Below are 23,658 nucleotides of genomic sequence, written 5' to 3'. Positions count from 1 at the left end.
CGGCATTAGATTGAAGTTCAGGTGGTAACGTCACAGGAGGGTTTGTGAGCCTGTCAACAGTAGCAAATAAAGCTCGAGCATTGTTAGTGGTTTTGTTTATGACATCTGCAAAGAAAGCCTCTCTTGCATGTTTTAGTGTTGTGTGATAGTTACATAGTCATTCTTTGTAGATGTCATAATAAACGTGCAGTTGAGCCTTACGCCATTTTCGTTCAGCCCTACGGCAGAGTTGTCTTGCAGATTGAACTGTTTGTGCATTTCTCCATGGAGAATTCTTCCTACCAGTCACAACTTTCACTTTAATGGGGGCAATGTAATCAATGATATCTGAAAGTTTGTACTGAAACTCATCTACCAACTTATCTACGTCATTATAGTTTAAGGGCGAGGAAGAAGAGTAGATTTGATTAAATGTTTCTGCTGTGTTTTCTGTGAAAGTACGTTTTGTGATAGTAGTTTTTTGTACAAGTGGGTTAACGGATAAACAAGTGGGTTAACTTGTTGCGTTAATAGTTGCGATCGCAACATCGCGAAATCCTGGAGGGACTGGTAGGTGAACGGGCAAATACAGTTGACAGATAGTTGCGATAGCTAATCAGATCACGAGTTGTGTCAGTAAGGCCCTCTAGCTGGCCTCACATTGAACGTGACATTTACGCGTCCTGTGATTGGATATGGATACTTACTAGTTTGAGCCACAGCAGTGCTATGCAGATCAACAGAGTCACACCCTGGACTGTTAATGGTTAAAATCTTTTTTAACCCACAATGGCCGAAGGAGAGCAACACGTTGATTTGGTTGCTGATATTCCGGCAAGCTTGTTTTCAAGACGAATTTTCCAAGAGAAGCTAGATTCCGTTAGAGGAGGACGGCCGACCCTGACCTAGCTAACCTGTCCCAGAATGGATTTTGTGTTGAAATAAGTGTTTTGGGGAACACAGCCATTTTGGTGAGTGCAAACATTTTATTTATTTTATTCTATTTTATTTAGTTTTGACAGTAGCATACCAGATATGTTTTAATGGCTGATGCGGGTTTGTTGATTTTTAAAATGCGCCAGATTATAGCCCATTTTGTACACAACTGAGGTGATGCAATGCCAAGTAGTGCTTAAGTGTGTTTCTAACTACTATCCAGTCCTGGTGTTATAAATGCTGGCATAATGAAAGGTATTTATTGACTAAGTTGGACATCACTGAAGGCCTAAGTGTGAAATGCACCGCCAGCCACTGCCAGGAATGATTCTAGGACCAATACATTAGCAGTACACAATCCCTAATAAAACACAGAAAATAGGTTTCGGATGGCAGTGATGTCACTGTAGGAACCTGCCAAATCAGAGATCCATGTGGGCATTGGACTAAAAAAATTTTTGTAAATAATACTTTTAAACATTCATACATAAGTATAATTCAACCAACAGGCTTCTGAGTTGAAAATACAATTATATCTCTAAAAATAAATCAAACATTTAGGAAAATGAACATATATGACAATAAAAAAAAAATACTTTTAAAAATAGCACATTGTATTCACATTTCTTTTTTGTCAGTTAAACTATTAATTCTGACAACCTTCAAGCACTTACTGCATTTGTAGAGAAGGTTCAACTCTTGAACATCACCAGGACTCATATCCAGTCTTTGTCCAATCACATCTTGGAATTTGGGGTCTCTGGTAATAATTGTAGGCTCATTGCCATTGGTGAATGCATTTTTAGGATAGTGCATCACTGACAAGTAGTCATAGGAGGTTTCATGGGTGGTGGTGTTTTTGCTGCTAACCTTTTCAAAATTATGCTCTTTACCTAAATAGCAAATAGAACACCAAAAATTAATAAAGAATACTGCATGGAGAAATCTCGAAATGAGTATATATTGCTAAAATGAAAACAAACTTCTCTATAACTACAGATAAGTTGACAGTAAAACGATTATACAAAGTAATTTCTATGTATTTTGCAAATTTATAGTTTATTTGTGAACACTTTGGAAAATCTTGTTTTTAGTTTAACAGTTTGATATTTCTATTGATTAAAATGTTTATTTATCACCAAAACATTTATCAATAATGGTGTTAACAAGTAGTTAGTCTAAATTTGTTTAGTTGCATGTTGAGTGAAACAATCTTAACACTATAATTTTCAGTTAGCTGCATTAATATGATTAGGGAGTTTCCTGCCTCCTAAAAATGTTTTTTATGGTTTTTTATGTCTTACAACTGTTTTAAGTTTACAGTTTGTGCCTGAGTTAGCAAATTACTTTTCTTTGTGCCACACAGAATAAAATACAAAATAGCTTACATTGGGTAATTCATTTCCAATATTTTTAAAACAAAAAAATACCAGAATATAAAAAAATATATTAATAAATATGAGATTAACTACTGATGCTACATGTTATCCCCCATGAGAACTTGTCTTTGTCGTGTTTCAGGGTTTATACGCTTGTTTCGTTTGGAGTCAAAGGACCAAAAATAAGGAGGGACAGCAATTATTTTCTGACACAACAAGACACTAAGTGGTGTTATGAGGACCACAGAGCTCTGTTAGTTAAGTAGTAGCAATACTTGTAATTAACACAACTATAACACCCATGGAAGACAAACAGATTCTCACTAGCAAGTGGGGGTTTCTAGTATATAATAACAAAAGAAAAAGAGAAAAGTGAAGAATATTTAAAATCCCACTGATTGTTATAAATGAGTATCTAATTAAATACTAAATCTTAGTTAATTATTAGTATTTGCCCATTTATTATTTTGATAACCCTTTTTGATAGAGGGAAAACAAAGAAAGTAATATTTTATAAAAGAACGGGTTAAACCTGCTATGATGTTCTTGAAAAATATTTGGGTATGATTGTCTCTGTCATATCTAGATTGTTCATGTAAGAAGCCCAGAGCATGAAGAATCTCATGTTCAAACTCTGCAATTGAATCACAGCCTGCACCAATAGAGAGGTTCTGTCCATTGGCAAACTTTCTGCCAATATAAGACCGACACCTACGATAGAAAAACACATTTATTAATAATAATGGCAAATGAACTTCCACCACTAAGCATCATGCTGTGGATTACAAGCATTACTAGATGGGAATCATAAATTACTGACATTGCATAATTCAATTAATTGCTTAACTGTGGTACTTGGAATGTGTTGATAATAATAATACTTAGTTGAAACTAATTACAAAAACAAAGGAATAGAAAACTAATACATACCCATTTAACTTTTGGATGTTAAGGTAGTACTCCTCAGAATCCCATACTTTGAAGTTGATGCATGACTTCACTCTGAACTGGTCAAATGCTCGTAGGATAACTCCTTTAGCATTCAGGTCTTTCATTATTTAAAAAATAAAGACTTAAATTACACAAAATAAAGATGCACCAAATATTGTGTTGTGAAAGAAAAAAATTATAATTACCAAGACTTTTGTCCAACACATAGGAAACTGGGGGTGTCCAGAGTTTGGTCTCATCAATAATAGCACTACGAGAGCGTGGCTGAGATATTTGTGGCATAAAACATATGAGACAAAAAAATGCTTACATACTGTACAAGCTCACAAAAGTAAAAATGCTAAACTTACCCACTGAATATCATCAAGAAGTAAATCTAAAATTGAGCATAAACAAAAGCAATTTCAAATAAGAATCACTTCGAGTTCACTTAGAAGGCATCGTTAAATATGAAGTTAACATAAAATTATCCTCAAAATATCTATTTTATTGAAAAAACAAACACCTTACCATCTGGAAGTTTCATCTTTTCCCCAACATCTACAAAAATACACAAGACTTTTTTTGTAAATTCACATTAATTTATAAACTAAAATCATATAAACAATTACAATCAATTATAATCAATATTTTGAAGAATACAAAAGTTTACGTAATTTACCTAATATTTCTTCTTCTGCATTAATTAAATCTGGATTAACCTGTTTTAAAAGGAAAAAAGAAAATTGGCAGAAGCATAAATATTAACAATTTTTTAAAATCAGTGTAGCTAAAAAATAGTTGCTATAAACTTAACAAAAAATAGTTGTGTTTATTTAATTAATCTACCAAAAAGTCTAAGCTGATTATGATTAAATGTGTACTTTGAACAGGCATCATTGTTTGTTGCACAGGTTCCTACAAAAAACAGGAACTCAACCTGCCAAGAAATTCAAGTAAATAAAAATATCTTAGACAATTACTTACTGCTAAGTAGAGTAAAACAACTCTATTCAGTGTGGTTATGATTTATTTATGTTTCAGTGTGTTATAGCGTGATAGTCCAAAACGTTACAATTTCTGGCAGAATCTGACCTTCCAGACAGGAGTCATGGTCACTTCCTGTTTTGTGGTGAAGGATTGGCAAAGACTTTCTGCAGGGTTTAATACATGTCATGTGTGGTTATCAAGAGTTAGTGGATACGGTTTCAACCTTATATCATAGACAGGGTGAAGCAGGAGCAGTCACTCAACAATCTTCAGTGTCTTTTCTGAGTGGGAAGGGATTTAATTTTTGCAACAGTGCTCAAATGCATTTGCATGTGTATTGTGAGTTCATTGTCTGTACCATTAACAATATATTTCATAAATTACCTGCTTAAAAATGAGGGGGAAAAGTTAGATTGAGAAACTTAAAATATGTGACAAAAGTGCTGCTTGCTCAGTGAGCCCGAAAGAACTTTTGTAAAAAGTCTGGTGAGAGTCATTCAGGTAAAGGTGGTGAGCTGTATTCATTTAGAGTCAACCATGTCTGCCTGTTCCCAAAATTATATACTCTGAGCTCCAACAGAGATCTCCTGAGATCTCACAATATCACATGATCATGCATAATGTCATTTATGAGGTTTTGACCAAAATGGCTATAACTTTGTGATTTCTCATTTTGGTTTAAATGTCTTGCATGAAACGTGGTGGGCAGTATACATTCCTTCAAGAAATGCTAGGTCTTTTATTTTGAATGTGATGAATTAAGTTCAGTAAGTTTTTCCTTCTGACTGACACTGCTCTTCTTCCTCCTCTTCCAGTTGCTTGTGGGGGTTTCTTCGGCAATGTCACAGTTGGTCGGATTGTCTCGCCAGGTTTTCCCAGCAACTACAGCAACAACCTAACCTGCCACTGGTTGCTGGAGGCCCCCAAGGGTCAGAAACTGCACATTCACTTTGAGAAGGTGGCATTAGCTGAGGATGATGATCGGTAAGCTTTGGTAAATGGATGAATGCATGTATGAATAGGACTTATAAAGTCACCTGATCAAAAGACTAAAACTATGAAATTCATTTGACACTACCATCAGCATCCTTCATATGTAGACCTGAAGGCACCACATGAAGATAACATTTTATTTTTGTCTTCATTCAAACAAGGAGAATGTTTCTGTTTGGTTGAAAATGTAAAGGTGATGCAATCAAACATCATACAAATGTTACACATGTTTGTTTTGCAGGGACTCATTAAAATGTTTTTTAGTGCTGCTGCTGCTCTCTCAGTAGATATTTTCGTTGGATATATGCAAAACTACCGCATGCTGAGAAAATGTGTCCTACCAAAAGTTTTACACTATTCCACTGGTGGAACATGTCAGATCCAGCAATGCCCTTCAGCAAAATAAAAGAAGAATCAGATTGTAAATGATGACAAAGATAATAGCTAATCTAGAACATTTCTGAAAAAATGTCAAAACACTGGGGATGAGTGCCTCAAGCGGACAAGATCAAGTATCACAAGTGATGGTAGGATGGAGTGGGAGATGGATCAACAGATTGGGGCTTTGTCCACAATAATGGATCAAAGTGGCTGGACTCGGCCTTAGAGATATGGTGCTTTATCATCCAGGGGAGCTCAGAATAGATCCACTGCTCCTCCTCATTGAAAGGAGGAAAGGCCTTCTGGACTCCTCCTTCTGCAGGTTTTCCAGGCACATAACACTGGTTGCAGACCCCAGGGCAGAACTCATGGGAGGGATCTTATATTCCCTCTGGCCAGGGAACACATTGGAATCCTGCAGGAGGAGCTGGAAAGTGTTTCTGAGGACAGGGATGTCTGGGGTTCCCTGCTAAACCTGTTGCCCCTGCAACCTGATAACCATTGTTGCCAAATGGGAAAGGTTGAAATGTTGTGCCAGTGGCTTAAAATTACCATACTTTTGAGCAAAATTATCTTACACACACTATTTGCATTCTAAAGTGACTCAGAATGATTTATTTCTATAGCACATTATTATAGACTAGTGGTGTCCAATCCTGGTCCCGGAGAGCCACTATCCTGCATGTTTTAGTTGTTTTCCTGCTCTTCAGCAGGTCTTCAAGTTCTTCAGAAGCCTATTAATCACTCGGTCATTCAAATTAGGTGTGTCATACCAGAGAAACAACTAAAACTTGCAGGATAGTGGCCCTCCAGGACCAGGACTAGACACCACTGTTGTAGACAGTGCATATTATAGCCTATAACAAAATGGTTGAAAAAAGATCTGGTGTGGAGCACCGGATGAGCCACCAGCCAGCAACTGAATAGTCCACAAGATCAGTAAGTAAATAAAAAAAATATGGCATGTCACAGGATGAGTAGTACAAACAAACTAGCATGGTATATGTGCACATTGTATCCTGATTGGGTTTGGTAATGTATTAATTTAACCATGCATTAAAGTGGCAACGCCGCAGACAACTGATAATTGGAAAAAAAATGGATGAATAGATGAATTTTGATGTATAAACTATAAAAAGTATAAAAATTGTAAGATTAAGAGTTTATGTTCCAAAGTTTTTTTAAGTTTAAACAGTTCTAAAAATTAGTGTGTAACATCGTCACACTTGAATATTTCTTAGTAAAATCATAAAAAAAAAGGTTTAAAACATTTAAACTGTGACATTGTCAAAAATCATTAAAGCTATCCAAATGTCAGTTTAGTCATTCAATGTTCAACTTCTGTGACCCATTTAAAGTTAAAAGGATTTTTCTACTGTTAAGTATGTATGAATGATAGAGCTTTGAAGAAGTCTGGCTTTTCTCGTGTGTTTTATCAAAATCCCATTGTCTATGGGGACATTTCACACAAGGTATGATGTATTACTACCAAAAGTCATAGTACACAATTCCTGATTGAGTTTTCATCCAGGCTGGGCTAATAGCTAAAGGCTCCAGCATACTCCATAAGAAGCCAAGAAGTCGATTCGCAGTTATGTGGTTTGTGAGACATTCGTTTTTGCACACACCTTTCATAGTCCACAAGACACTCAGATCAAAACTGCCAGGAAGCTTCTCCCTCCTCCTACAGAGTTAAACCAGGTTTCTTCCCACTAGCTTCTCAACTCTTCTGTCCTTGTACAGATTTTTGCTTTCCTATCCCTGTCCAGACGTGTTTATTAAATAGGCTGAGATAGTACATGTAATTTATTTTTAAATATCAGAACAGAAAACAAAAAGCTGACATGGCAGCAAAAACTAAACTGAACAAAATCCAAAACATCAAGACAAAACGAAGCAAGACAAGGCGAAAGACAAGGGTCTAGAAACAATAAACGATAGGCAATGAACCAGCAGGGTAGTGGAGAAAGTGACCGGGTTTGAAACACTGAGGATAATGAGGTGAAGTGGGCACAGGTGAGTGATAACAATTGCTGACAGGTGGAGATGGGTGTGGCAGACAAACAGGGGCAGACTGAAGATAAGTGGAAAATGATGACAAAACAAAGAAAAACAAGAACAAAACTAAAACCCAGAAAACAAAATATAAGGCCAAAAACAAAAACACTAGAATTCATAACAGTTACATTAATCCTGACATAATGTTGCAGTTCAGAAATGAGAATGTCAAACACATCATATCAAATTCTCACTAAGATCTAAGAGGACTAAAACTGTAGAATCTTCTTAGTAGTCTGTAACTAGTAAAGATCATCAAAACTTTAAAAAGCGCTGATTCTGTATTGTGGTGGGCTTTAAAACCAGACTGAGATGTTTAGTTGATGTCATTTGAATACTTCTGTATACTCCTCTGTGTAACTGATGGATATGTAATCATAAGTTATGCTACATACATAGTTTGTTTTTTAAATTATGTATGTAACATAACTGCGGGTCTTGTGACCTAGCAGGTCACAGGTTTAAAACTGGCTGTGGCTGCATGTTATCCCCATGCATAGGTGGGTTTTCTCCTGTTACTTTGGTTTCCATTCAGACATGAAGTAACTAGTATTTTACTCCAGAGACAACAAACATGGCAAGAATATAAAATCCAATTTAACACGGAAGACTGTCGGAAGTCCCAACAACAGTGTGCCTGCTGTCTTATGGATCATGTTAACAGTGATGTAGCACCTTTCTGGTTTAATGTGCACAGCCTTTGTTTATGTTTCATCAGGCCTCTGGAGCTTCACTATGTCCCCAGAAGGACATTGTTTCTGAGAACTCTACAGTGTAACAACTGGCTGTCAGAGCACTGCATCACATTGACAGCACAGTGTCATTTTAGCAGCATGGGGCTCTCATTAGGAAAGACTGAAAGAAGAGCCACAGGGGGGAAATTAGCAGAGTAATTCATTTTGTCTTCCAGGAGGAGTTGCTCTCAGCTGCTCCAGCAGTCCTGATACAAGCATAAATGTCACTGATATGAAGAGACATTTGAATCACGCAGAAGAAACGGAGGGATCAGAAACAAAAAATAATGGTTGGACGATGTAGATTAGATAAGATTGCTAGACCTCTATACGTTCACATTGCAGGCAAATGAAACCCAATTCCAATTTTTTGGTCTGTATGCGACACATATTGGATTTTTTCATTGTTGTGTGAATGTGACAAACCCGATTTTTTTTTATATAGGACCCAGGTCTTTTCCATATGTGGTACTGAATCGGATACATATCAGATGTTTTTTAAAGCGGCTACATTGTGAACATTTATGTCGCATTTCATCCTACTTTTACGATGGATGAAACGAAGGAAGTCCCTCCACTCTTGGCTCCGACTCTGTATCCACACATGCCTCTGCACAGAAGTAGCAGCCACAAAAATGATCATTGTTAACATTTGCTCTCTTTTTCTTCTCCATCTTCTTTAATTTTGTACCATTTGGATGTACAGTTGGCTCCAATTGGACAGCAACTTCAAAATCAATATACACATGCTTACACTTGCAGCGTCCATATTTACTTCTCTAAACACAGCGTGTGGAGTATGACTTCATATCTTTTTCTGTGCATGAGGGTCATTGCGGGAACTGGAGACAGCTCACGCTGGAGTCAGCTGGAAGTTGCATTTAAAATGTAATGTGAACAACCATGCAAAAAAATTTGGATTTCAGCAAAAAATCGGAATTGAGCATTAAGACCTAAAGTGTGAACGTAGCCTAAGAGCCAGACCAGAACTATCATGACAAATAGATGTCTAACACGAACACTTTGCTGAATGCACATAACTGTATAAAATAAACAGAAAATTGCCAACCATCATGGTCAAATAAACAGTCTTGATAATGTCACTGCACCTGCTCAACATCAGGGGTTCTTAAACTTATGATTTAAAGATCCAAATTGGATTTTTAGGTAAGGTCTGGAACAACTGGTGATAAACAGGTCCCATTTATTAATTAATTAATTATTGCTTTTTTTTTCTTTGTGATTTAGACAATGCCATTACAATGTGACATAACACTTTTGTTGCCTTTCAGATAATGGTACCAGCAGAGGACGCTGATCTCACCCCCTCTTTTTCTACAGAACTGCATGTGAATGCCTTTTAGCCTTTGGCTAATTGCTAATATATATATATATATATATATATATAAAGATGCTGTAGTATTTATTGCTGTTACTGCATCACACACTGTACAATTACTGCTAGAAGTTCAGCATTCTACAGCTAATTTCCACCTCTCCACTCATGTGCTCCGTGTTCCCAGGCTCACTCCCACCCTCACTAACCTTTCTCTCTTTCTCTGTAACATACTCTTAAAGGAGCCACACCTTTCTTATAACAGAAGTAAACACTCCAATGCATCATAACACTGCACTACAATACAGCACAACATATTATGTGTGCTGGGTCCAGACTGACTTGCTGTTAGGTCTGGATCTGGATCAGAGTCTGGACTTTGAGAATTGCTGCTTTATTTGCAGCACTTTCACTTGTATCTCATGGTTTTCATCAGCACTAACTACTCTATGGCCTACTTGTTGAATAAACAATGGGCAATTAATATATATATTTTTGTCCAATTTGTTTTGAAGTTTTACACTCCAGTTTCACCCACTTGTTTCACTTCAAACATTATATACAATATAATAGGTGTTTTTCATTTAATAACTATGTTTTTATTATATTCCAGGCTCCTGATTAAGAATGGAAGGAGCATTGATGCAGCTGTCCTGTATGATTCCTATGAGGTGGAGTATCTGCCTATTGAAGGTCTCCTCAGCACATCCAATCATCTTTTCATTGAGCTGACCACAGATGCTGCAGGCACATCCACTGGTGTCGCCCTCAGATATCAGGGTGAGTAAAAGATTCTTTATATTAACAATTTGAAAACAATGTAAAAAAAAGTGTCTGTTTCAATTAATCTGACCTAAACTTGATGAAAAATAAAAGACAATACAGAACTAAATAACATTCCCTGATTTTAAATTGCAAAATAAATAAAACATTAAACACTCATAGTTTCTCAGTTTGGCTGGTCTTTAAATATTTGTGTTTCAATGGAACTCAACATTCTTGCTTTGTCATGTGCAGTACTTTAGAGAGGGATTTTCTTTAGTCCTTTTCTTCTGTGGCAGTTAGTAAAGAGCATTAAAAACCATGCTCACCCTCTTCTAAATGAGAGTGACGATGGTCTGCGGTGAATGTATTCTTTGTGTGATTTCACACACTGGACCTGTAACATGATGGATTGGAACATTTACTTTAAAACTAAACAAACTAAGTAAAACCTGTAATTAAAACCATCATTTTTTAATAAAGCAGTCGAAGTCCAAAGTAAACCATGGAAAGGTCTGAAGGGCTGAGGAACTATTGTTATTTATTTTGGTAAAATATCACAGGGGAGATGGAAAATATATAAAAATTAAAGGCCTAGCATTTCTTGAAGGAATGCATATCACCCACCACCTGTCATGCCAGAGTTTTAGACTTAAGTCATCTTATGATGGAGTTGCACCTGTTTAGGTCAAATCTTAAAAATTATCTTATTTTGAGATTTGGCGAGATGTGTTAGCACTCAAAGTATAACATGGGGATGATTCTAAGCTAGTACCACAGATTTTAGCTCAATACCTGTAAAACTGACTAAGGTATAGACATTTTTGTGTTTCCTAAGAGTGTTTTGCTGTGGAGGCCATTTGGAATTGGATTGACCCCAAAAAGGTAATCAGTTGTAGATGTACATCCAATGATTACTTTTTGAGAGCTTCAGTAAAATTCATTCAGTGAATCATGACACATTTTGCTAACAATACAGACAAACACAAACATGCACACACAGACATGGACAAAAACATTATAGTTCCGCCTTTTCCTGTGGGCAATAATAAGTGGAGGTTTAAAATTTTTGCACGGGACTGCCCGTTTAAAAGGCATTATGTATATTTTACCTTATATAGCTGCAGGTTTTATAGCCATTGACCAGAATGACTTACAAACAACAAATCTGCTTTTCCTTTTCTTCTTCTTAGGAACAAAAGACTCAGAATATCTGATACATAATCCTTACTGCAGCTTCTAACAATATACTGTTTTTGTACACATTAAATAACGTGCAGTATTTCTCTAACTCAATGTGGTCAGAGATTCACGTCTTGGTCAGTTATCACCATGCTGCTCGTATCTACTCACTTTTGTTTCTGCACTCGCATTTAGTTTAAAATATTAGCTCCTGTCCAGCTGGAGAGGAGCTCTTTGTGAACTGCTTAGGACTGGGTTTCACTGCGTATAAAGTTAAGTTTAAAAAATGCACTCATGTACCAGACTTCAGAAGGACCATTAACAGGATGCAATGCTATTCAGCTCCTCTCTAACAAATCTGTCTCCATTTAATGCTGACCTTTCCCACCACAGTGAAAGAACGTTGACAAAGCATGTGTTCACTGAGCGCAGTTTACTGCTGTCTGCTTTGCACACGTGTGTGAGAGTAAAATGTGAGTTTACAGACATTTATTGTTCACTTCAGGCAGTTCTTGTATGCTGGAAAGTTTTTCTGTTTGCCTATCTTTAGACAGGTGCTGTCATCACAAAACCTGTACAAAAATATGTGTCACTGATATCAAAACAAATAGAGAAAAACAATAGAGTTTGTTGTTATAAATGATTTAATCTAACTGTAAAAAAAGTCTGCTAATTACAAAAACTTGATCTTTTTTAATAACAGAAAAGAAAAATTTAAATAATGTAAATAAATAGATAATATTATTGCTCAGTATTGTCCATTTATTGCTGCTGAGATGTGTGTCTGTATTGGCCACATATTGCTCCTCCCACTTAGGTCCTTGTGTTTTTCCACTCCTGGTTCAAAAAACGCATCATTGACTTCCAGGTCCAATTTACCACACAGCCATTTTAATACAAAATTAATCAAATCTTACAGAAGCTGTCAGTACTTCTTTCTTACTCAGTCAAAGAAGTTTCCAGTTTCATACAAAAAAGCTTTTTTTCCCAACATGAGAAAACCAAGGAATGACAACAATGTAAGTTTCATACTTTACAGTGGAAAGCCACCCCAATTTTGGAAACGTCAAAATCCATCAGAAGGAAACATGAGGATATAGTATAGTATACTATATACTTATAGTATAAGTAGCCTGTATAGTACCTCTTAAGAACCTTAAATGTTACCCGGTAAGTACGATGTATTACCCTGTAAGTACTCTGTATGTTAACATGGAGGTTATATTGTTAGTACCCTGCATATTACCCTCTAAGTACCCTGTATGTTACCCAGTAGGTACCTTGTATGTTACCACATAGGTACCCTGTATGTTACCCCATAAGTAGCCCATATGTATCCTGTATGTTTCCCTGTAAGGTCACGGTAAGTACCCCGTATGATACCCTGTAAGTACCCCTTAAGAACCCTGTATTACCCATGAGTACCCTGTATGTTACTCTGTACGTACCCTATATGTTATCAAGTAAGTACTGTGTATGGTATCCTGAAAGTAAACTAATTTGATTCCTTTCCTGCTCTAAAATTTAATATTTTGTCTTATTACTTTGTCTCTGCAGCCATTGCTGCAGGCCACTGCTATGAACCCTTTGTGAAATATGGTAACCTGACAAGCAGCGACGTCACATGGGCACTAGGAGCTGTGGTGGAGTTTGTCTGTGATCCTGGCTACACTCTGGAACAAGGCTCTGTCACCATTGAGTGCATAAGTCCGAACAACCCACAGTGGAATGATACCGAACCGGCCTGCAGAGGTCTGTATGAGCTGTCACAATTTTGTTAGCTGTTAGTAACATATGTGATGTACCTCTTTTATGTCCCGTGTTTACAACTCTGTTCATCTTTGCCTTTTTTTAGGAAGTGAAGTGAGCTGTTTCACTCTAGCCCTCTTCTGAATTTAATTGCTCACTACTGAGCTAACATTCACATGCAAATTTGGTCACAAATTACACTCAACAACCCTTAAAGCTTGTTAAAGCATGTAGAACCAAGCTCAAAATAAGGCACAAAGCAAACCAAGGTAACACACATACTGAAAGAAAAATACTTCATGGGAAATTTTATTCTCAGGTAATTACATTTTCTCATCTGCTGTTTGTCAGTGACCTCAAGGATTTTTGTTTATCAGGAGACATGCATTGAACCACCCCAATTTGGTACAATCCTTTACCAAAGCGGACAAACTAAAAGAATGATCAGGAAATGAGATAGAAATTCAAAACTATGCACTTCCTTTATAACATATTGACTGTAGAAACTCTTACCATCATATTCACTTCTCTTATGTGGTATTCTATTTATCTATTATTGGTTTTTGGGAGGTGGCACATTTTTGTTACATAAACACCTGGGTCCTTGATGGTCTGTCAGGGTATTTACCCGACTTTGTTCTATTGCAGGGTAATTAGGGTAACATGGAACACCTAGAAAACATAGTAAGTCTCCTGCTTGCCTAAATCCTGCTTCCAGTCCAGTCTTTTTCTCTGCTCCCAAACAGATACTTGAATATTACATCCTTCATTCATGTATACCATACACTACTGATTAACCACCAAAATGTAATCACTTGTTCCTCGTACCATGTTTGACGTTTCTTGAAAATGTCATGAAAATCTGTTGATAACTTTTTTATTTAACCATGTACACAAATGGACAGACAAACAAACAAACAGATGCTACCAAAACCTCCTTGGCGGAGGTAGTAATCATTTGAAGTAATTCATCATTTTTTGTTGTTGTTATTGCACTGATGGTACTGTGGCATTTCATAGTCCTTATAACTGTGTTTAAGAGGTCTTTTTTTAGTTTCTAATTTAGAGTAGGTGCTTTCTTGGTGCAATAGGGGCTCTTGACTGGTATAAAGGGATGTGATTGGTCCTTACAAAATTATACTTTAAGTAGCCAAGCAAACCAAATGCTTTTGCAGCACCTGCACTATGAACACTGCATTACCACTGTTAAAGTACAATCTAATTAACTGTCTCCATTGTCTGCTATGATGTGCTCTTCTCTGTACTTGTGCAGCATTAAGTAGGCTGATCTGTTGTATGAGTCTTGACTACCAGAACTCCTGATTGTTTTTGTTGCTCCTTCAAATTCTGCTTTAAAAATCAAATCAAACCAAAGACCCCTGACACACAGCTCCAACTACAGAGTCCTACATTGTTGTTGGTGAATGTCACAAGCAGAAGTGACATGGCTGTGCTTACCATTGGCCAAGTATTGTCTAATCACAACATTCCCCCGGTGGTGTAAAACCAAAACATGTTCAGTAGAATCACTTTGAATCACTCCAGAGTGTGACTAACAATCTTCATAACCCTCAGTGAGTCCTTAAAACTGTTTGGTCTGAAAGTTCCTATTGACAACTATTGTTTATTTTAACATTTGATCAACTTTTGAAAGTTTTATTTGGTAATTGCAAAACTGTGCTGTTACCTGCTGATGACAACAAATTAGTTTCAACTTGCACATTTCAATGTCTGTCTGGGAATAAAATGTAAGTAAATGCCAACAATGTGTATGACCTTGGATAAGTCACTTATTGGTTTCATAATATTCATTTTCCAGAAGAACTAATAAGACTTACAGAATGAAACATATGAAAACTAACCTGATATTTACTGTCATCAGGATCTGAAAGAAGCTAAACTGTTGCTTATTTGTCTTCACAGCATGGAGATTATTTTTCTTTTATCATTTCATAGACAGTAAAGTCAGTTTTGTTGCATGAAATGTGAGGCTCTACCAGCTTTTTTTATAACCAATCACATATTTAGAACTGAAGCTTCAGATTTTGACAACCTCTTAACCCTTCTTCGCATTGAATAATGACCCTATTATGATATAAAAATGTGCCAGAATATGGATGTTCTTTGCTAAGTCTTGACAAGATGTTCAGGATAGTATTAAGATCGCATTGGGTTCCACATTATACAACATAGGTATATATGTAGGTCCACATTCTTCAGCTATAGAGTAGCACAAATCATTGATAGCAAGGTTGTAGTGGTTTATCATCATGGTCACAATGTATCAAGGTCCTGGGTGGAGCCTGGTAGCAGCAATGATAGTGTATTCCTGGCAGGCCCGCATACACTGGTGTGGCTTGGCCATCAAAATGTAAAGCAGGACAGGCCACACTGGCCTCATACCTTGGCTACCAAATGTGATCTTGACAAGGTCATGGAAACAACCAAGTGCAGATGTGATACTTGTGGTGGTACTGCCGTGCTATGTTGCATAATCTTCTAGGGCATAGCTTCATCCTTACATTGTCTGAGGGAATTGTGCCAGGGCACATTGTGGGCGTATACGATAGTATCATCGTGGAAACGAGCTGCTGACAGGAGTGGGCACAGGAGAGCATCTTGGAGATGTAACAAATAGCAGGAAAAAATGGCGACTTTTAAGAGCGTAACAGCATCACAACTGCCTTCACACTGAAGGAGGCTTTCTAAATTTTCTGCAGCAGCCATATTCTAATAGGTTGTTGAGAGCGTAGTGTGGTCATCAACCAGTTTGAAGGTGGCCTTAATCTGAGTAGATTTTTTTTAATATCTTGTCATTCATCATACTTTGTGTGTGTATTCTGTGTTCCAGCTGTGTGTAGTGGTGAGATCACAGACTCGGCTGGGGTTGTGCTCTCCCCTAACTGGCCTGAAGTCTATGACAAGGGACAGGACTGCATCTGGGGAATTCATGTAGAAGAAGACAAGAGGATCATGCTGGACATTCAAGTGTACGTACCCTTCCACAGGAACTCTTTGATATGTGTGAAACCACATTAACAGAAACCTTGTACTTGGTTTCTTAGAAGCTAAAGATCACAAGGTGCAGCTTACCTCCTGTGCTGATTTATAGACTTGTCTCCAGCTTCAGAAACTGTTTGGAGATTACACAGAGCTATCTCACCATGACTGGTAGAACACATTAAAACACAACGTGATGCTAATGAAAGAGTGCTCAGCTTGTGAATGAGATGTGTAAGTGGCACACAGACAAAGGTTAATTAGGTGTAGTGAAGAAAACTAATTATATCTGGAGGGATTTGTTTGGGAACCCCTTTACCCTCACCCTCCTCTCCTGTTATAGCTGCAGTGTATAGTCAAGTGGCAAGTGTACAACCTGGAAGTGTGTGTTTCCTGTGGTTGCAATGCCAGGTGAAGGCACAGAACAGCACGCCCTGCCGTGTCAGAGCCTGATAAGCCATTCAGCTGTAGAAAATCATTTGCCATTTGCAAGCAAATTAAGTGGGTCTCATTTGCGTAGGATGCATCTTTAGCTCTGTTTTTCTTTCTCCTTCTCTCTCGCTCTCTGACAAGCACCTGTGCTGGTGTTGTACTTAGTGAAACACTGATTAATGGCCTCCAATGGTTTTTGAAAGGAAGCCTGCCAACATAAGTAATTGCTGTTGTTCAGTCAGAAGTGCTGCCAATACCAGGAGAAGAGGTTCCTTAACAAGAAAAAAAAACATATGTAAATACAAAAAGGACAAATATATATCCCCATGCAACTTTTTTTTTACTTTTTGAACTTGTATAATTGTATGTATTTACATACTTGCCAACATTTGGGAATGTCAATGTGGGACAACATAGCGTGAATCCGGCACCACTGCACCCCTCCACACCCCCCAACCACACACACACATTCACATTTTAAGTATTACAATATCTGTGTTTAAGTCTGTCTGCCCAAATATATACAGTTGTATATAAAACGTTTTGCCAGACACAGCTTATCTATTCATCAGCTGATCATGTCTTTAAAACATCATGCTAAAAACCCACTCCCAGAAATACACACAAACATCATAGATTCAACATGGTTTCCTGAAATCTGATCAATTAATTTGAATTAAACACATATCATAGTTGCTTAAGATCAGGGCTCTCAAGTTTCGATTTGAGCTTGGAGTGAGATTTTGAGCTGCTAGAAGTTGTTAGATGACGTCATCACCTAATTTGCATATTTGGTGTTATTGATCAAGCTGTAGGAGAGAGAAATATCAATGGTGGCAAGACAAAAAATGAGTAAAAACACTCAAAATTTGTTTAGAACTACAAATTAACTTTATGAAATAATTTTATAACTTTATTGCTTTGCCTGATCCCACACTACAAAAATTAATTTGTTAGAATATCAAATTGAACCAAAAGACAGTTTTGTGTCGTGGAATTGCCAGCTCTATATTCAACCCTCCTCTTTCATTCAGGATTGGAACCACAGGGATTTATATTAGTACTACAGAGTCAGTGAAAAAACAATACATTCAAAATTATATTTACATCCCGCTTTGTAATCCAGGACGGGATCAGCGGCAGCTTGGCACACGAATGATTCATTTGCAAAGTGGACATGTAGGGGTGCAACTACCTACTTTCTGAGGGGTATGCAGACACATTACATACACCCCCCCCCCTTTTTTTTTTCTTTTACCTATTTACGTGAATACATTTTTTTAAATTCATGGACTTATATCATATAATACGCGATATGGGGTATAGCCCATCAGAACATCTCTGTGGGTCATTCTCAACCAGCCTGAATGAGTCCCCACTTCCTGTGGTGAAGGCCATTCAGATGGATCTTCTGAGTAAGACCTTGCCCCAACCTTCTCCTCTGCACCTCTCTGTTCCTCTCCCTCATCATCATCATCATCTTGTTCAATTCTCTTGTCCACTTTCTACTAGCTGAATTATTCCTACTTGATGTTATCTCTGCTCTCCTCTACAGCAGCTGATCACTGACCTCATGTCTGTCTCGTTCAGTCCTTACTTGTGTTTTTCTCCTCTAAGTCATAAAGTCAAGCAAGTATTATTAATTAGCTTTGAATAAATTACACATCTTGCTAACGCACTTTTTTAATATAAGCAATATTTAAAAATAAATCCTTTGGTATTAAGTGGCTGTTTCTACACTTCCAGCTAACATTAGTCCAGTCTCCTTCTCCTGTCTGTTCTGATTCTTTCTCTCCATTCTTTCAGCTGTTATATTGTAAATACTGATCAGTAAACAGTTGTAACTTGTTATTTATTAGTAATTAGTAGCTTTAGCTAACCTGAACATTTCCAGGCCTCCTCTTAATGCTCAGACAGAACTTCCTGCTGTCTTTCAACCACTTTGAAAATCTTTCTTTCATCCCTACATCTTTATCTTTCTGCCTCTCCATCTTTATCTCTCTGTCATCAGATGACAACACGACTCACGTAAAAACATTTGCGTGTTCGAAGGGGCGTGCGGGAGCGTCACATATAATTTTTTGCGCCAGTGGCTCTCTGCTCTGCTGTGAGATTGACAGCTGTCAGTGGTTGGGGAAGTGGGTGGGGCTTACAGTACGCTGCAGATCAAATGCTTTCTCACATTTAGCCCCCAAAGGCACTAGATTTGTCGCTAGTCGCTTTAAAAAATTGCTAGAGGAATCTGAAAACTTGCTATATATAGTGTTAAAGTGACCAAAAGGTCATGTGCCTGTGTGTTTTTTTAGCGTGAGAAATACAAAGTGTGGCACTTCCTGAAATGCGTGTGTCTCACGGTCAATGTGTGAGATCTGAGAGCCCTGTGCATGTGGCTGCAGCTACAGGCTGCCAGGCAAGGCCAGGGCCAAATGCGGGACTTTTGGCTGTCCCGCACAGGGTGATGCGGGACAAGGGACAGGGAGGGCTAAATGCGGGACTGTCCTGCCCAATGCGGGACGGTTGGCAAGTATGTATTTACACAAATACCCCAACATCTTACTATCTCATGGTTTAATTCTCTCCTCACATCACTTCAAACAGACAAAACTTGTGGTGTAGGAAATGCTTCATTCAAGACATCTGGGGCCTCATGTCTTAAAAAGTGTGTAGCTTTCAGACTAAAAGTTGGGTATGTACAAAATTTGAAAAACATATATGCACCATTCATACATGAGGCCCCTAGTCATTTTAACCTGACCTAAATGGATAAGATACTTCCTCTTCTTAGTGCATCATTTTAGTGTATAAACTGGATATAAACTAACCGTACTGTCACACTGTTTTTTGACATGTAGTTGGTATAATTTAAAACGATGTTTTACCAGAGTCAAAGCATGAAAAAAATGAACTCTACATTGTAAACAATTGAGTGTTGTAATTTATATAACTTACTTGTAACATTCATGATACACTGCTGTTACGTATATTGTGTATGTTTTGGGTTGAAGAGTGGGAAAGTTACAGTTTACTACATTAGCATGGCATATGCTACATTGTGTGTGGTAATCGTCTTGTTTTGTTGGATTTTCTTCTTCCATGTGATGTTACTCCAGCATATCTGTGGTGTTCAGCAGCATCTTCTTGGTTCAGTTCTTCCATGAGCCTGTGGAAATGGCTGAATGTTAGTCTTCTGTTAGCATATAGTCACGGTCTCACCCACCATCTTCTGTCTTTTCTTCTTCTTGCTCCCTGCTCTCTGTTGCTCCACTCTGGCAGATATCAGTCTAACAGTTTGTGTTTTGCTCCCCTTGTCTTCAAGTAAAGTCCAAAGTAATCCCACAACAGCAACTTGTACATAGGTTTCTTCCAGGTCCATGTTTGCAGAAACATGGACAAAATGTTGGTTTCATATTGGTACACATCATGTGACCAGACTCTGTATACATTTAGGACTGAAAAAAAATACATATATTCCAACAACACAATATGTTTGCAACAGCAATCAAAATATACCATGAACAACATTGTATTTATGTGGCCAAGAACTCAAAGGAATAAGCCACAGATACACAGCTCTGAAATGAATAAGAAAGACCACACTGGCAATGAGTGTTACATGTAAAAGCACCACAAGTATGATACAATACTGTGGCAGTACAGACATAGTGTTAGCATGATGTACCACAGGGTTGTGTAATGATATTGTTGTGTTATGGCTACATAACTTTTGGTATCGTGTTGTATATGTGAGGTATGCAGTCTGTAACATTTCAGACTGAATTTTTCAACATGACCAATAAATTTGTGCCAACCTGAGATCACACTATGTATGTTAGAGTATCAATTTGGTAAAAATATGTTGGGATGTTATTTTCTTGCAACAACATGTCTCAATACACAGTAGAAACACAAGGCAGCTAGTAAGACAAGCTATAAGGAAGTGTCCTACAACGTAATGTCACTGAGGGTCACTAACGCTGTCTTTGAAGCATCTCTGGTTTTACTTGACTTTAATTCAAAAAGAGCCAACTTTTTTCATCAAATATTAAGTCAATGAAACTTTCCACAAGTTTCACCAGCTGCCACATGTGTCCCTATGGTGTTTAGCAGATGCTTGATGGCACATCTTAGCTGCTGCTGGAGCTTCCAGAGCTACAGAGTGATGATGAGAGGTACAGCTGACATCAGCCATTTCCTCTTATATATTTTTACCAAAATGAAAGCAGGTTCCTAGAAATGTGAATGACAATCAAGTGTAAAACTTGAGAAAGCAGAGGTTGTGCATTTTTTGTAGTGATGCTTCTAAGTCCTTCCCAAAAGCAGCTGTGAAAATATTATATATTGACATTTTCCCACTTTAAACATGTCAGTTTTTTAAACTATGACAGCCTGAAATATTTATATTAAATATATTTTTTAATATTTGGGGGATTTTGTTCCTTTAAAGGCCAGTTTGTTTACTTAACTTCACACTTTTTTATTGAAAAAAGGAAACAAACTAAGATACTAAAATAATTTTAAGGGGCTGTGGTAGCCCAGTGGTGTTGGGGCTGTAGGTTTTAGCCCAGGTTGCGTCAGAAAGGGCATCAGGGTAAAATAATGGATATTTTTTTCCACTTTCAATAAAACAGTCTCTTCAAACTGCTTTAACCAAAAATATTCATATCAAATAATATTTTTTTTAACTCTTTAAAGCCCATATGTTTGCAAAGCTCCACTGTTTTTTGCCAGGATCAAACCTCTGGCTGCTGGGATGTAGCAAAGTGTTGCAGTTATGTAGGAGACCAAAGGATTCTTCATTTTTTGAAGTCCTTCATCCATCTCCTCTCCGCTCTCATCTACAGACAAATGTTCAAATGAGTCGGAGCTGGACTCCAGCTGATTTGTTTCTACCACTGAGGGCTCTTCTGTGTAAGCTTCTGAGACCTTGGAGGAGGAGGATCCTTCCTCGCACTCAGAGTCCACGATCATTTTCACAGCATCCTGTGTGAACACATGCACACACACACACACAAGTTTGTATTTCTATCCTTGTTAGGACATTGTATTCACTTTCATTCATATCGGTAGCCTAACCCTAACCCTCACCCTTACCCTAGATTTAACCATTACCAACCTAACAATTAGTGATTAATGACAAATTACATAAACTCACATAACTGTGATTGAATATTAATTTTGTGTACTTTGTACTTTTAAAATTATTATTTAAATCTGTACTTTTACCTTTATTTGAGTGTTTTTTTTTCAAGTATTGTTCTTTGTTACATTTGAAATCCCATCAGTTACTGATTAGTTACCTCCACCCTAACTTCTGCTGAAGCTGAACTAAAATTAATAAAAGAAACTAAAAGTCTCTGGCTTCAAGGTAAAGGAAGGAAGCTGCTTCATTCTGCTGTTAGCTGTGTTAGCTCAGAGAGATTCAGACCTGCAGCCTGTGGTGGTGAATTTAAAGCACATTTGTTTGTTTTATAAGTTAAAACAATACTCATAGTTCAAAAAGAGGCTTTGTGAAAATGAGTCAGACATCAGTGCCTGACCTTGGTAATGTCAGTTAGCAATGTAGCAGCTAGTAATTAGTGAAGCTAATACTGGAACCTCACACGATCAGGGGAGGTGTCTCATGTACGCTCAGTACATTAGGATGTATGAAGAAAAGGTGCGTAAAAACATGCATACACATGAATTCTTACATCTCAATCACTTTTCCATTTTTGTCTACATCAACTTTCAGTATGAAAGTTGTGCACTCTTTCATACATGGGGCCCATGGTCGTTTTTTCTCATCAACAACATACTCTGGGACGGCAGAGTGATAAGGTGATGAAAGAGGGCAGAATTCTCCATCAAATCCCCCAAATTACCTGTCAACTGTTCCGTTCTGCCGAGGACCTTACTGCTAATGTGACTGTAGGAAAAATTTAATATTTTATGTTGTTATTTATTAAAGCATGGTGCGTCCCTGGATCAGATATCAGCTGAGGCTTGAGTGAAATTTTAATATTCACTCGTCTGTGTTTTTTTTTTTTTCTGGTACTTCCATTTCCTGCCACAATCACATATTAGTGCAATTTGTGACTTTAACTGACCTTTAGGAAACTAATTGCATGCCTGGTATTAGATTGCCACAAAGTCCAGAAATGACCCTGTGTGAAGCCCAGGGGTAGATAGGATAGGCTGCAGCCTCTCTGCAACCCCTAGATGGTTAGGCAGGTATTAAAACTAAACTATTGTTCAGTGTCTCATTAAAGAGATTTTCCTTATATTTTGTATGTCACACAGTGTTCAAAAAACAAGTTTTACTATTCAACAGTCTTAAAATATAATTTGGTTAGGCATTCAGTTTTTGTGTTTTGGGGTCATTTGCTGTTTTTTGGAGATATTATTAATGGCTCACTAACTATGTTGGTGAGGTGTAGGTGCTAGCTTTGTTATTAGCAAATATTACATTTACATTATATCTATGCTGCAGTTCGGCTGTTTGTTTACACACAGGGGTGGAAATTAAAAATTTTGTCAAATTTGACAAGATTTTTTACCAGCCACTCAAATATTTTACCAGCCACTATTTTTTGTTGTGACAAAAAGTTATTTCATATGATGATGATGATGGAGGTGGGTGGGAGTAGTTGTGGTTGTGGTGATTTGGTTTTTCTATGGGTTTTGTTTGTTTTATTTTTATTCTTTGGTTTGGGGTTTTGTTTCGATTCTGTTGTATTCTGCTTTTTGTTGTCTCATGTTCATGTTGCATTTCACCCTTCCCCAGTCACTCACTTGCCTGTTAACCACGCCCATCTACACCTGTCCCAACTCTGTAATC

At 37.5% G+C, this 23,658-nt stretch overlaps 1 protein-coding gene across 1 annotated transcript in view; it reads left to right on the top strand.

The window, feature by feature from the left end:
* LOC108245342 (seizure protein 6 homolog) overlaps positions 1–23,658 on the top strand; it is a 255,510-nt gene that overhangs the window by 194,254 nt on the left and 37,598 nt on the right. Inside the window, exons 6-9 of the mRNA XM_017432192.2 lie at positions 5,030–5,198; positions 10,330–10,496; positions 13,218–13,412; positions 16,261–16,399. Of these exons, the coding sequence (XP_017287681.1) occupies positions 5,030–5,198; positions 10,330–10,496; positions 13,218–13,412; positions 16,261–16,399 (670 nt within the window). The remainder of the gene's footprint in view (positions 1–5,029; positions 5,199–10,329; positions 10,497–13,217; positions 13,413–16,260; positions 16,400–23,658) is intronic.

The sequence above is a fragment of the Kryptolebias marmoratus genome, linkage group LG2, assembly GCF_001649575.2.
Source record: "Kryptolebias marmoratus isolate JLee-2015 linkage group LG2, ASM164957v2, whole genome shotgun sequence".
In the NCBI taxonomy this organism is placed as follows: Eukaryota; Metazoa; Chordata; class Actinopteri; order Cyprinodontiformes; family Rivulidae; genus Kryptolebias; species Kryptolebias marmoratus.
Note: the sequence above shows the minus strand (reverse complement) of the source record. Positions and strands in the feature narration are given on the sequence as shown.